Source organism: Portunus trituberculatus, chromosome 2, assembly GCF_017591435.1.
Source record: "Portunus trituberculatus isolate SZX2019 chromosome 2, ASM1759143v1, whole genome shotgun sequence".
Taxonomy (NCBI): Eukaryota; Metazoa; Arthropoda; class Malacostraca; order Decapoda; family Portunidae; genus Portunus; species Portunus trituberculatus.
Genome location: NC_059256.1, coordinates 13,707,095 through 13,721,922, shown reverse-complemented (window position 1 = coordinate 13,721,922; position 14,828 = coordinate 13,707,095). Strand labels below are relative to the sequence as shown.

General features: G+C 38.3%; 3 protein-coding genes across 9 annotated transcripts in view; 2 read left to right on the top strand and 1 right to left on the bottom strand.

Moving 5' to 3' along the window:
- LOC123506237 (alpha-aminoadipic semialdehyde synthase, mitochondrial-like) overlaps positions 1-14,828 on the bottom strand; it is a 263,720-nt gene that overhangs the window by 97,547 nt on the left and 151,345 nt on the right. The window lies entirely within an intron of this gene.
- The window catches only part of LOC123506334, a 109,210-nt gene that overhangs the window by 11,933 nt on the left and 82,449 nt on the right, over positions 1-14,828 (top strand). The window lies entirely within an intron of this gene.
- The window catches only part of LOC123506367 (ubiquitin-conjugating enzyme E2Q-like protein 1), a 4,484-nt gene continuing 3,926 nt past the window's right edge, over positions 14,271-14,828 (top strand). The window contains exon 1 of one of the 3 annotated variants that reach the window (XM_045258445.1): positions 14,271-14,617. In XM_045258445.1, coding sequence (XP_045114380.1) covers positions 14,366-14,617 — 252 coding nt within the window. In that variant the 5' untranslated portion in view covers positions 14,271-14,365. The remainder of the gene's footprint in view (positions 14,618-14,828) is intronic. The other 2 variants (XR_006675420.1, XR_006675419.1) reach the window with 2 other exon arrangements.

Genomic DNA, 14,828 nt, shown 5'->3' with positions numbered 1-14,828 from the left:
TCTTTCCTCCATATCTCCCTCCACAAGTTACCTCCACTTTCCTCCACCCACACAGTCTTTCCTCCACCTTTCCTTCACCTCTCCTCCAATTTTGACTATCCTACCTCCCTTCTATCATAGTCAAAATAGTAGTTTTCTAAGATAGTCTGACATCAAAACCAGACAATTCTTCACATTTTCACCTCCAAATGTTTGTAATCTTTCCTCCATATCTCCCTCCACAAGTTACCTCCAATTTTCTTCCCTCCACACAGACTTTCCTCCACCTTTCCTCCACCTTCTCTCCAATTTTGACTATCCTACCTCCCTTCTATCATAGTCAAAATAGTAGTTTTCTAAGATAGTCTCACATCAAAACCAGACAATTTTTCACATTTTCACCTCCAAATGTTTGTAATCTTTCCTCCATATCTCCCTCCACAAGTTACCTCCACTTTCCTCCACCCACACACACTTTCCTCCACCTTTCCTCCACCTTCTCTCCAATTTTGACTATCCTACCTCTCTCCTATCATAGTCAAAATAGTAGTTTTCTAAGATAGTCTCACATCAAAACCAGACATTTTTTCACATTTTCACCTCCAAATGTTTGTAATCTTTCCTCCATATCTCCCTCCACAAGTTACCTCCACTTTCCTCCACCCACACAGACTTTCCTCCACCTTTCCTCCACCTCTCCTCCAATTTTGACTATCCCACCTCCCTCCTATCATAGTCAAAATAGTAGTTTTCTAAGATAGTCTCACATAAAAAGCAGACAATTTTTCACATTTTCACCTCCAAATGTTTGTAATCTTTCCTCCATATCTCCCTCCACAAGTTACCTCCACTTTCCTCCACCCACACACACTTTCCTCCACCTTCACTCCAATTTTGACTATCCTACCTCCCTCCTATCATAGTCAAAATAGTAATTTTCTAAGATAGTCTCACATCAAAACCAGACAATTTTTCACATTTTCACCTCCAAATGTTTGTAATCTTTCCTCCATATCTCCCTCCACAAGTTACCTCCACTTTCCTCCACCCACACAGACTTTCCTCCACCTTTCCTCCACCTCTCCTCCAATTTTGACTATCCTACCTCCCTTCTATCATAGTCAAAATAGTAGTTTTCTAAGATAGTCTGACATCAAAACCAGACAATTCTTCACATTTTCACCTCCAAATGTTTGTAATCTTTCCTCCATATCTCCCTCCACAAGTCACCTCCAATTTTCTTCCCTCCACACAGACTTTCCTCCACCTTTCCTCCACCTTCTCTCCAATTTTGACTATCCTACCTCCTTTCTATCATAGTCAAAATAGTAGTTTTCTAAGATAGTCTCACATCAAAACCAGACAATTTTTCACATTTTCACCTCCAAATGTTTGTAATCTTTCCTCCATATCTCCCTCCACAAGTTACCTCCACTTTCCTCCACCCACACAGACTTTCCTCCACCTTTCCTCCACCTTCTCTCCAATTTTGACTATCCTACCTCTCTCCTATCATAGTCAAAATAGTAGTTTTCTAAGATAGTCTCACATCAAAACCAGACAATTTTTCACATTTTCACCTCCAAATGTTTGTAATCTTTCCTCCATATCTCCCTCCACAAGTTACCTCCACTTTCCTCCACCCACACAGACTTTCCTCCACCTTTCCTCCACCTCTCCTCCAATTTTGACTATCCTACCTCCCTCCTATCATAGTCAAAATAGTAGTTTTCTAAGATAGTCTCACATAAAAAGCAGACAATTTTTCACATTTTCACCTCCAAATGTTTGTAATCTTTCCTCCATATCTCCCTCCACAAGTTACCTCCACTTTCCTCCACCCACAGACTTTCCTCCACCCTCCACCTTCACTCCAATTTTGACTATCCTACCTCCCTCCTATCATAGTCAAAATAGTAGTTTTCTAAGATAGTCTCACATCAAAACCAGACAATTTTTCACATTTTCACCTCCAAATGTTTGTAATCTTTCCTCCATATCTCCCTCCACAAGTTACCTCCACTTTCCTCCACCCACACAGACTTTCCTCCTCCTTTCCTCCACCTTCTCTCCAATTTTGACTATCCTACCTCCTTTCTATCATAGTCAAAATAGTAGTTTTCTAAGATAGTCTCACATCAAAACCAGACAATTTTTCACATTTTCACCTCCAAATGTTTGTAATCTTTCCTCCATATCTCCCTCCACAAGTTACCTCCACTTTCCTCCACCCACAGACTTTCCTCCACCTTTCCTCCACCTTCTCTCCAATTTTGACTATCCTACCTCCCTCCTATCATAGTCAAAATAGTAGTTTTCTAAGATAGTCTCATAAAAACCAGACAATTTTTCATTTTCACCTCCAAATGTTTGTAATCTTTCCTCCATATCTCCCTCCACAAGTTACCTCCACTTTCCTCCACCCACACAGACTTTCCTCCATGTTTCCTCCACCTTCTCTCCAATTTTTACTATCCTACCACCCTCCTATAATAGTAAAAATAGTAGTTTTCTAAGATAGTCACATCAAAACCAGACAATTTTTCTCATTTTTATCTCCACCACCTCCTCTTCTTTCCTTCATATCTCCCTCCACAAGTTACCTCCACTTTCCTCCACCCACACAGACTTTCCTCCACCTTCTCTCCAATTTTGACTATCCTACCTCCCTCCTATCATAGTCAAAATAGTAGTTTTCTAAGATAGTCTCACATAAAAAGCAGACAATTTTTCACATTTTCACCTCCAAATGTTTGTAATCTTTCCTCCATATCTCCCTCCACAAGTTACCTCCACTTTCCTCCACCCACACAGACTTTCCTCCACCTTTCCTCCACCTTCTCTCCAATTTTGACTATCCTACCTCCTTTCTATCATAGTCAAAATAGTAGTTTTCTAAGATAGTCTCACATCAAAACCAGACAATTTTTCACATTTTCACCTCCAAATGTTTGTAATCTTTCCTCCATATCTCCCTCCACAAGTTACCTCCACTTACCTCCACCCACACAGACTTTCCTCCATGTTTCCTCCACCTTCTCTCCAATTTTGACTATCCTACCTCCTTCCTATCATAGTCAAAATAGTAGTTTTCTAAGATAGTCACATCAAAACCAGATAATTTTTCACATTTTCACCTCCAAATGTTTGTAATCTTTCCTCCATATCTCCCTCCACAAGTTACCTCCACTTTCCTCCACCTACACAGACTTTCCTCCATGTTTCCTCCACCTTCTCTCCAATTTTGACTATCCTACCTCCCTTCCTATCATAGTCAAAATAGTAATTTTCTAAGATAGTCTCACATCAAAACCAGACAATTTTTCACATTTTCACCTCCAAATGTTTGTAATCTTTCCTCCATATCTCCCTCCACAAGTTACCTCCACTTTCCTCCACCCACACAGACTTTCCTCCATGTTTCCTCCACCTTCTCTCCAATTTTGACTATCCTACCACCTTCCTATCATAGTCAAAATAGTACTTTTCTAAGATAGTCTCTTCAAAACCTGATAATTTTTCTCATTTTTCCTCCACCACCTCCTGTTTTTTCCTCCATATCTCCCTCCACAGGTTACCTCCACTTACCTCCACCCACACACTTTCCTCCATGTTTCCTCCACCTTCAATTTTGACTATCCTACCTCCCTCCTATCATAGTCAAAATAGTAGTTTTCTAAGATAGTCTCACATCAAAACCAGACAATTTTCACATTTTTACCTCCAAATGTTTGTAATCTTTCCTCCATATCTCCCTCCACAAGTTACCTCCACTTTCCTCCACCCACAGACTTTCCTCCATGTTTCCTCCACCTTCTCTCCAATTTTGACTATCCTACCACCTTCCTATCATAGTCAAAATAGTACTTTTCTAAGATAGTCTCTTCAAAACCTGATAATTTTTCTCATTTTATCTCCACCATGTTCTTCTTTCCTCCATATCTCCCTCCACAAGTTACCTCCACTTTCCTCCACCCACAGACACCTCCATGTTTCCTCCACCTCTCCTCCAATTTTGACTATCCTACCACCCTCCTATCATAGTCAAAATAGTAGTTTTCTAAGATAGTCTCACATCAAAACCAGACAATTTTCACATTTTCACCTCCAAATGTTTGTCTTCTTTCCTCCATATCTCCCTCCACAGGTTACCTCCACTTACCTCCATTGGTAGACTGTTTCCTCCATGTTTCCTCCACCTTCTCTCCAATTTTGACTATCCTACCACCTTCCTATCATAGTCAAAATAGTACTTTTCTAAGATAGTCTCTTCAAAACCTGATAATTTTTCACATTTTCACCTCCAAATGTTTGTAATCTTTCCTCCATATCTCCCTCCACAAGTTACCTCCACTTACCTCCACCCACACAGACTTTCCTCCATGTTTCCTCCACCTTCTCTCCAATTTTGACTATCCTACCACCTTCCTATCATAGTCAAAATAGTACTTTTCTAAGATAGTCTCACATCAAAACCAGACAATTTTTCACATTTTCACCTCCAAATGTTTGTAATCTTTCCTCCATATCTCCCTCCACAAGTTACCTCCACTTACCTCCACCTACACAGACTTTCCTCCATGTTTCCTCCACCTTCTCTCCAATTTTGACTATCCTACCTCTCTTCCTATCATAGTCAAAATAGTAGTTTTCTAAGATAGTCTCAAGTTACCTCCACTCCTCTCCTCAGACTCTCCTCTAATTTCCAGACCTTCCTCCTGACTCCACCATAAGACTAGACTAAAATAGTCAATTTCTAAGATAGTCACTCATGTCCATTTTTCACCTCCAGCGAGAGAGAGAGAGAGGAAGTTCAAGAAGTGTGTTTCCTTACCTCCACCTTCCTCCAATTAGTAGTAGTAGTAGTAGTACCATTTTATTTACTATTTTGTCTCCATTTTGACTTTTTTTCCTCCACCATTTCTCCTCCAATTAAGGTGACCAAACTCTCACACTATCCTCCACCACCACCTTCCTCCAATTGTGATAGTGACCTCCTTGGTTGTGGTAGTTAAAATAGTCGTTTTGTAAGATAGTCTCACATCAAAACCAGACAATTTTCAGATTTTCACCTCCAAATGTTTGTAATCTTTCCTCCATATCTCCCTCCACAAGTTACCTCCACTTACCTCCACCTACACAGACTTTCCTCCATGTTTCCTCCACCTGTCCTCCAAATCTGACTATCCTACCACCCTTCCTTGATAGTTAAAATAGTCGTTTTGTAAGATAGTCTCACATCAAAACCAGACAATTTTTCACATTTTCACCTCCAAATGTTTGTAATCTTTCCTCCATATCTCCCTCCACAAGTTACCTCCACTTACCTCCACCTACACAGACTTTCCTCCATGTTTCCTCCACCTGTCCTCCAAATCTGACTATCCTACCACCCTTCCTTGATAGTTAAAATAGTCGTTTTGTAAGATAGTCACACAGAGAGAGAGATGGACGGAGAGACGGAGAGAGAGAGAATAAACCAATTTTTCTTCTTCTTCCAGAAAAGAAGAAAAGTGAAACCTCCTCTTCCTCCTCCTCCTCCTCCTCCTCCTCTTCCTCCTCCTCCTCTAGGAATAGAGAGGAGGAAGAGGAAGGGATACTAAACAGAATTAAAAAGAAAATATTTGGCTAATAATGATAATAATAATAATAATAATAATAATAATAATAATAAAAATCCCGTTTTCTTTACAGGAAATATTGTTGCAATAGAAAATGAGAAAATTTTGGACGATATTAGAGAGATTTTGAAAAGAGGAGGAGGAGGAGGAGGAGGAGGAAGAGGAAGGGAAGAGGAGGAGGAAGAGGAGGAGGAGAGGAACAAGAAGATGAACTAGAAGAAGAAGAAGAAGAAGAAGAAGAAGAAAATTATTATTATTATTTCTCTCTCTCTCTCTCTCTCTCTCTCTCTCTCTCTCTCTCTCTCTCTCTCTCTCTCTCTCTCTCTCTCTCTCTCTCTCTCTCTCATTGTAATATATAATCTATAAGTTTGTATTTTGTGTGTGTGTGTCTGTGTGTGTGAAAGAGAGAGAGAGAGAGAGAGAGAGAGAGAGAGAGAGATCTACCAAATAAATACTTGTAGTAATATAAAACTACTATTTCTGCTTATCCTTAGTAGTAGTAGTAGTAGTAGTAGTAGTAGTAGTAGTAGTAGTAGTAGTAGTACTAGTAGTTTTGTCAGCATTTTAAGACAGTTTGGGGTGTTTTGAGGGCATTTTAAGATAGTTTGGAGTGTTTTGAAAGCATTTTAAGACAGTTTGTGGTGTTTTGAGGGCATTTTAAGACAGTTTGTAGTGTTTTGAAAGCATTTTAAGACAGTTTGTGGTGTTTTGAGGGCATTTTAAGACAGTTTGTAGTGTTTTGAAAGCATTTTAAGACAGTTTGTGGTGTTTTGAGGGCATTTTAAGACAGTTTGGAGTGTTTTAAGGCCATCTTAAGACAGTTTGGAGTATTTTGAGGGCATTTTAAGACAATTTGGCATGTTTTGAAAGCATTTTAAGAGTTTGGGGTGTTTTGAGGGCATTTTAAGACAGTTTGGCATGTTTTGAAAGCATTTTAAGACAGTTTGGGGTGTTTTGAGGGCATTTTAAGACAGTTTGGAGTGTTTGAGGGCATTTTAAGACACTTTGGCATGTTTTGAGCATTTTAAGACAGTTTGGGGTGTTTTGAGGGCATTTAAGACAGTTTGGGGTGTTTGAGGCATTTTAAGACACTTTGGCATGTTTTGAAGCATTTTAAGACAGTTTGGGGTGTTTGAGGCATTTAAGAGGCATTTGGGGTAAGACAGTTTGGGTGTTTTGATATTTTGAGGCATTTTAAGACAGTTTGGGATGTTTGAGGACATTTTAAGACAGTTTGGCATGTTTTGAGCATTTTAAGACAGTTTGGAGTGTTTTGAGGCATTTAAGACAGTTTGTGGTGTTTTGAGGCATTTAAGACAGTTTGGAGTGTTTTAAGGGCATTTAAGACAGTTTGGGGTGTTTGAGGCATTTTAAGACAGTTTGGCATGTTTTGAGCATTTTAAGACAGTTTGGAGTGTTTGAGGCATTTTAAGACAGTTTGGAGTGTTTTGAGGCATTTTAAGACAGTTTGGGTGTTTTGAGGACATTTAAGACAGTTTGGAGTGTTTTAAGGGCATTTAAGACAGTTTGGGGTGTTTGAGGCATTTAAGACACTTTGGCATGTTTTGAAAGCATTTTAAGACAGTTTGGAGTGTTTGAGGGCATTTAAGACAGTTTGGGGTGTTTTGAGGGCATTTTAAGATACTTTGGCATGTTTTGAAAGCATTTTAAGACAGTTTGGAGTGTTTGAGGCATTTTAAGACAGTTTGGGGTGTTTGAGGCATTTAAGACAGTTTGTGGTGTTTGAGGACATTTTAAGACAGTTTGGAGTGTTTTAAGGACATTTTAAGACAGTTTCTCCTGTTTTGCAGAAATTTTGTCACTCTGTGTTTAGAACCACAAAACACTCTTAAAACCCTTATTACTTCAACTAGAGCCTTTCAAAGAGTGTTTCTCCTGTTAATAATGCAGAAATGTTGTCACTCTGCGTCTAGAACCACAAAACACTCTTAAAACCCTTATTACTTCAACTAGAACCTTTCAAAGAGTGTTTCTCCTGTTAATAATGCAGAAATGTTGTCACTCTGCCTCTAGAACCACAAAACACTCTTAAAACCCTTATTACTTCAACTAGAACCTTTCAAAGAGTGTTTCTCCTGTTAATAATGCAGAAATGTTGTCACTCTGCCTAGAACCACAAAACACTCTTAAAACCCTTATTACTTCAACTAGAACCTTTCAAAGAGTGTTTCTCCTGTTAATAATGCAGAAATGTTGTCACTCTGCCTCTAGAACCACAAAACACTCTTAAAACCCTTATTACTTCAACTAGAGCCTTTCAAAAGAGTGTTTCTCCTGTTAATAATGCAGAAATGTTGTCACTCTGCCTCTAGAACCACAAAACACTCTTAAAACCCTTATTACTTCAACTAGAACCTTTCAAAAACACTCTTAAAACCCTTATTACTTCAACTAGAGTGTTTCTCCTGTTAATAATGCAGAAATGTTGTCACTCTGCCTGTAGAACCACAAAACACTCTTAAAACCCTTATTACTTCAACTAGAGCCTTTCAAAAGAGTGTTTCTCCTGTTAATAATGCAGAAATGTTGTCACTCTGCCTCTAGAACCACAAAACACTCTTAAAACCCTTATTACTTCAACTAGAGCCTTTCAAAAGAGTGTTTCTCCTGTTAATAATGCAGAAATGTTGTCACTCTGCCTCTAGAACCACAAAACACTCTTAAAACCCTTATTACTTCAACTAGAGCCTTTCAAAGAGTGTTTCTCCTGTTAATAATGCAGAAATGTTGTCACTCTGCCTCTAGAACCACAAAACACTCTTAAAACCCTTATTACTTCAACTAGAGCCTTTCAAAGAGTGTTTCTCCTGTTAATAATGCAGAAATGTTGTCACTCTGCCTCTAGAACCACAAAACACTCTTAAAACCCTTATTACTTCAACTAGAGCCTTTCAAAGAGTGTTTCTCCTGTTAATAATGCAGAAATGTTGTCACTCTGCCTCTAGAACCACAAAACACTCTTAAAACCCTTATTACTTCAACTAGAGCCTTTCAAAAGAGTGTTTCTCCTGTTAATAATGCAGAAATGTTGTCACTCTGCCTCTAGAACCACAAAACACTCTTAAAACCCTTATTACTTCAACTAGAACCTTTCAAAGAGTGTTTCTCCTGTTAATAATGCAGAAATGTTGTCACTCTGCTCTAGAACCACAAAACACTCTTAAAACCCTTATTACTTCAACTAGAACCTTTCAAAGAGTGTTTCTCCTGTTAATAATGCAGAAATGTTGTCACTCTGCCTCTAGAACCACAAAACACTCTTAAAACCCTTATTACTTCAACTAGAACCTTTCAAAGAGTGTTTCTCCTGTTAATAATGCAGAAATGTTGTCACTCTGCTCTAGAACCACAAAACACTCTTAAAAACCCTTATTACTTCAACTAGAACCTTTCAAAAGAGTGTTTCTCCTGTTAATAATGCAGAAATGTTGTCACTCTGCCTGTAGAACCACAAAACACTCTTAAAACCCTTATTACTTCAACTAGAACCTTTCAAAGAGTGTTTCTCCTGTTAATAATGCAGAAATGTTGTCACTCTGCTCTAGAACCACAAAACACTCTTAAAACCCTTATTACTTCAACTAGAACCTTTCAAAAGAGTGTTTCTCCTGTTAATAATGCAGAAATGTTGTCACTCTGCCTGTAGAACCACAAAAACACTCTTAAAAACCCTTATTACTTCAACTAGAGCCTTTCAAAAGAGTGTTTCTCCTGTTAATAATGCAGAAATGTTGTCACTCTGCCTCTAGAACCACAAAACACTCTTAAAACCCTTATTACTTCAACTAGAGCCTTTCAAAGAGTGTTTCTCCTGTTAATAATGCAGAAATGTTGTCACTCTGCCTCTAGAACCACAAAACACTCTTAAAACCCTTATTACTTCAACTAGAGCCTTTCAAAGAGTGTTTCTCCTGTTAATAATGCAGAAATGTTGTCACTCTGCCTCTAGAACCACAAAACACTCTTAAAACCCTTATTACTTCAACTAGAACCTTTCAAAAGAGTGTTTCTCCTGTTAATAATGCAGAAATGTTGTCACTCTGCCTCTAGAACCACAAAAACACTCTTAAAAACCCTTATTACTTCAACTAGAACCTTTCAAAAGAGTGTTTCTCCTGTTAATAATGCAGAAATGTTGTCACTCTGCCTGTAGAACCACAAAACACTCTTAAAACCCTTATTACTTCAACTAGAACCTTTCAAAGAGTGTTTCTCCTGTTAATAATGCAGAAATGTTGTCACTCTGCCTCTAGAACCACAAAACACTCTTAAAACCCTTATTACTTCAACTAGAACCTTTCAAAGAGTGTTTCTCCTGTTAATAATGCAGAAATGTTGTCACTCTGCCTGTAGAACCACAAAACACTCTTAAAACCCTTATTACTTCAACTAGAGCCTTTCAAAAGAGTGTTTCTCCTGTTAATAATGCAGAAATGTTGTCACTCTGCCTCTAGAACCACAAAACACTCTTAAAACCCTTATTACTTCAACTAGAGCCTTTCAAAGAGTGTTTCTCCTGTTAATAATGCAGAAATGTTGTCACTCTGCCTCTAGAACCACAAAACACTCTTAAAACCCTTATTACTTCAACTAGAGCCTTTCAAAAGAGTGTTTCTCCTGTTAATAATGCAGAAATGTTGTCACTCTGCCTGTAGAACCACAAAACACTCTTAAAACCCTTATTACTTCAACTAGAACCTTTCAAAAGAGTGTTTCTCCTGTTAATAATGCAGAAATGTTGTCACTCTGCCTCTAGAACCACAAAACACTCTTAAAACCCTTATTACTTCAACTAGAACCTTTCAAAAGAGTGTTTCTCCTGTTAATAATGCAGAAATGTTGTCACTCTGCCTGTAGAACCACAAAACACTCTTAAAACCCTTATTACTTCAACTAGAACCTTTCAAAGAGTGTTTCTCCTGTTAATAATGCAGAAATGTTGTCACTCTGCCTCTAGAACCACAAAACACTCTTAAAAACCCTTATTACTTCAACTAGAGCCTTTCAAAGAGTGTTTCTCCTGTTAATAATGCAGAAATGTTGTCACTCTGCTCTAGAACCACAAAACACTCTTAAAACCCTTATTACTTCAACTAGAACCTTTCAAAAGAGTGTTTCTCCTGTTAATAATGCAGAAATGTTGTCACTCTGCCTGTAGAACCACAAAAACACTCTTAAAAACCCTTATTACTTCAACTAGAACCTTTCAAAAGAGTGTTTCTCCTGTTAATAATGCAGAAATGTTGTCACTCTGCCTCTAGAACCACAAAACACTCTTAAAACCCTTATTACTTCAACTAGAGCCTTTCAAAGAGTGTTTCTCCTGTTAATAATGCAGAAATGTTGTCACTCTGCCTCTAGAACCACAAAACACTCTTAAAACCCTTATTACTTCAACTAGAACCTTTCAAAAGAGTGTTTCTCCTGTTAATAATGCAGAAATGTTGTCACTCTGCCTGTAGAACCACAAAACACTCTTAAAACCCTTATTACTTCAACTAGAACCTTTCAAAGAGTGTTTCTCCTGTTAATAATGCAGAAATGTTGTCACTCTGCCTCTAGAACCACAAAACACTCTTAAAACCCTTATTACTTCAACTAGAACCTTTCAAAGAGTGTTTCTCCTGTTAATAATGCAGAAATGTTGTCACTCTGCCTCTAGAACCACAAAAACACTCTTAAAAACCCTTATTACTTCAACTAGAACCTTTCAAAAGAGTGTTTCTCCTGTTAATAATGCAGAAATGTTGTCACTCTGCCTCTAGAACCTTAAAATCACCCTTAAAAACACGTCTCTCTCTCTCTCTCTCTCTCTCTCTCTCACTCACTCTCAGTTGCTCGGTCACAGTGTTAGAGACAAGAAGTGTGTGTGTGTGTCTCTCTCTCTTTCTCTCTCTCGTTCTAAAGAGAGAGAGAGAGAGACAATACAGTTTCTCAGTGATATTAAAGAAAGAGAGAGAGAGAGAGAGAGAGAGAAAGAAAGAAAGTGAGTGAGAGGCAAGGAGGAAAGATCAATGAAACTCTCTCTCTCTCTCTCTCTCTCTCTCTCTCTCTCTCTCTCTCTCTCTCTCTCTCTCTCTCTCTTTGTGTGTTCTGTTACCAACTAAAATGAAAAAAAGAATTCTTGAACGTAAAAATGTGAGGAGAGAAGAGACGAATAATTTTGAAAGATGAACTAAACAATATGAAAAAAACACTAAATTAAGAAAAAAATGATGAATAGAGGGAGCGAACGATAAGATAAGAGAATAAACGATGGATTGAGCGAATTAATATGAGAAAAGGCACAAGATGGCTCACACTGACACGATGAGAAACAAGGAAAGTGAACGAAACAAACTGGGAATCTGCCTTAGAAATGACCGAAGATTTGTGGAAAAGGAGCAGTGTTATGAAACCGAGCGATGCCAAAGAAAATTCGCTAAAAATTCCCAAAAATTGTCGACTTTTAAGAAAATTTTGAGAAGGTTTTTATGGAAGAAGAAGAAAGAGGAGGAGGAGGAGGAGGAGGAGGAGGAGGAGGAGGAGGAGGAGGGTGTAGGAGTGAAAAATGACAGTGATAGTAATAGCAGTAGTAGTAATAGTCTTAGTGGTGGTGGTGGTGGTGGTGGTGGTGGCTGTCAACATTTTAAGGGGCAAAATTTTGAAAAAAGTCAAAATTTTGGAAAAACTGTAAATTTCATGAAAACTAAAAGAGAAATTTGTGAAGAAGCGAAATATCTCGAAAAAGGTCAAAATTTTGCGCCCAACGGCTTTGAAAATTTGAAAAAACCGTTAAATTTTCAAAAATGTCAAAATGTTTCAAAGACTTTAAGTGAAAATATTGAGCTAAACAAAAGCGGAATTTTTCGGAAGCATTGTGAAGGAACTAAAATTGAAAAATGTCGAAATTCTCACTCAAACGGGCGTGAACCTTTGAAAAAACCGTTAAATTTTCAAAAATCTCAAGTGCTTTCCAGAACTGGGACTGAGAAAAACGAAAAATGTGGATTCTTTGAACGAAACGAAAGGAGAAACGTTAAAAAGATGGAAAAATCACCAGGAATTGACAAAATGGGTGAAGGAACGAAACATTTTGAGAAAAGTGGAAATTTTGAAACAAGCAAAAATGCCCAAAAATCGTCACATTTCGAAGATTTTGAACGAAAGGAAAAGAAAAACGTTAAAAAGATGGAAAAATCACCAGGAATTGACAAAAGGGGTGAAGGAACGAAACATTTTGAGAAAAGTGAAAAGTTGGACCGAAACACACTTGAAAATTTGGAAAAACTTGAGAAATTTGAAAAAAGTAAAAATTTTGAACGAAACGAAAAGAGAAACGAGAAAAAGATGCAAATATCACCAGGAATTGAAAAGGAAAAAAAAACATTATATTCTTCTCAAAACGCTAAGAATTTTGAGAAAACTCGACATTTTCAGCCAAATTCTCTTCAAAATGCCCAAAATGCCTAAATCGCCCCTAAATGCCTCAAAATTGCCCCAAAATGCCTCAAAATCGCCAAATTCTCTTCAAAATGCCTCAAGATCTTCAAATTCTCTTCAAAATGCAGAAAAATGCCTCAAATGCCTCAAAATCGCCCCAATGCCTCAAAATCGCCAAATTCTCTTAAAATGCCGAAAATGCCTAAATCGAAATGCCTCAAAATCAAAATGCCTCAAAATCGCCAAATTATCTTCAAAATGCCGAAAATGCCTAAAAAAATGCCTCAAATCCCCAAAATGCCTCAAATCTTCAAATTCTCTTCAAATGCCGAAAAATGCCAAAATGCTCCAAATGCCTCAAAATCGCCCCAAAATGCCTCAAAATCGCCAAATTCTCTTCAAATGCCTCAAAATGCGCCAAATGCCTCAAAATCGCCAAATTTCTCAAATGCCTCAAGATCTTCAAATTCTCAAATGCAAAAATGCCAAATCGCCCCAAATGCCTCAAATGCCTCAAAATCGTCAAATTCTTCAAAATGCCCAAAATGCCAAAATCGCCCCAAAATGCCTCAAAATCAAAATGCCTCAAAATCGTCAAATTCTCTTCAAAATGCCGAAAAAATGCCAAAATCGCCCCAAAATGCCTCAAAATCGCCCCAAATGCCTCAAAATTGTCAAATTTCTTCAAAATGCCGAAAAATGCCAAAATCAAAATACCTCAAGATCGCCAAATTCTTCAAAATGCCGAAAATGCCAAATCGCCCCAAAATGCCTCAAAATGCCCCAAAATGCCTCAAAATTGTCAAATTGCCAAAATGCCGAAAAAATGCCAAAATCGCCCCAAAATGCCTCAAAATCGCCAAATTCTCTTGAAAATGCCGAAAAAATGCCAAATTCTCCGCCAAATGGCCTCAAATCACCCCAAAATGTTGAAAAAACCCTGAAAAATGCCCCCAGACCACCTGGAAATGCCAGAGATGTGCTAAACTCTCTTCGAAATTGTCCACACACTCCTAAAAATGTCGACAAGATCCACATCAATTTCCACTCCCCACTCAGGAAGTCCCGAATTTCACCACAGGCCTACCACAGCCCAGAAGTGTCCGCCACAAATTCCAGTAGGCCTAATTGTGGCGGGAACTTCAAACACTGTCAAAATTTAGCCTTGAAATTTATGAAGGAGGAGGAGGAGGAGGAGGAGGAGGAGGAGGAGGAGGAATGCTTAAAGAGAGAAGGAGAAGAGGAAGAAAGAAGAGGAAGAGGAGGAGGAGGAGGTAAAGAAGAAGAAGAAGAAGAAGAAGGAGAAGGAAGACAAGAAGGATATGGAAGAAAATGTTGAAAAACAACAACAACAACAACAACAGCACTGCAACTTTTTCAAAACTCTAAGGAAACTAACATTTAGAGCCCCAAAAACCACCACCACCAGTAGTAGTAGTAGTAGTAGTAGTAGTAGTAGTAGTAGTAGTAGTGTGAGAACGAAGCGATTGATGAGAGAATTTAAAGTTATAAGTAGAAATATGAACAAATCTTTCAGTGTCCATCTCGTGAGTGACTGCCTGGATGAGTGGCTGGTAAGTAGTAGTAGTAGTAGTAGTAGTAGTAGTAGTAGTAGTAGTAGTAGTAGTAGTAGTAGTTGTTTGTGGTTGTGGTGCTCTCTCTCTCTCTCTCTGTCTGTGTGTGTGTAGTAGTAGTAGTAGTAGTAGTAGTAGTAGTAGTAGTAGTAGTAGTAGTCTCTCTCTCTCTCTCTCTCTCTCTCTCTCTCTGGTAGTAGTAGTAGTAGTA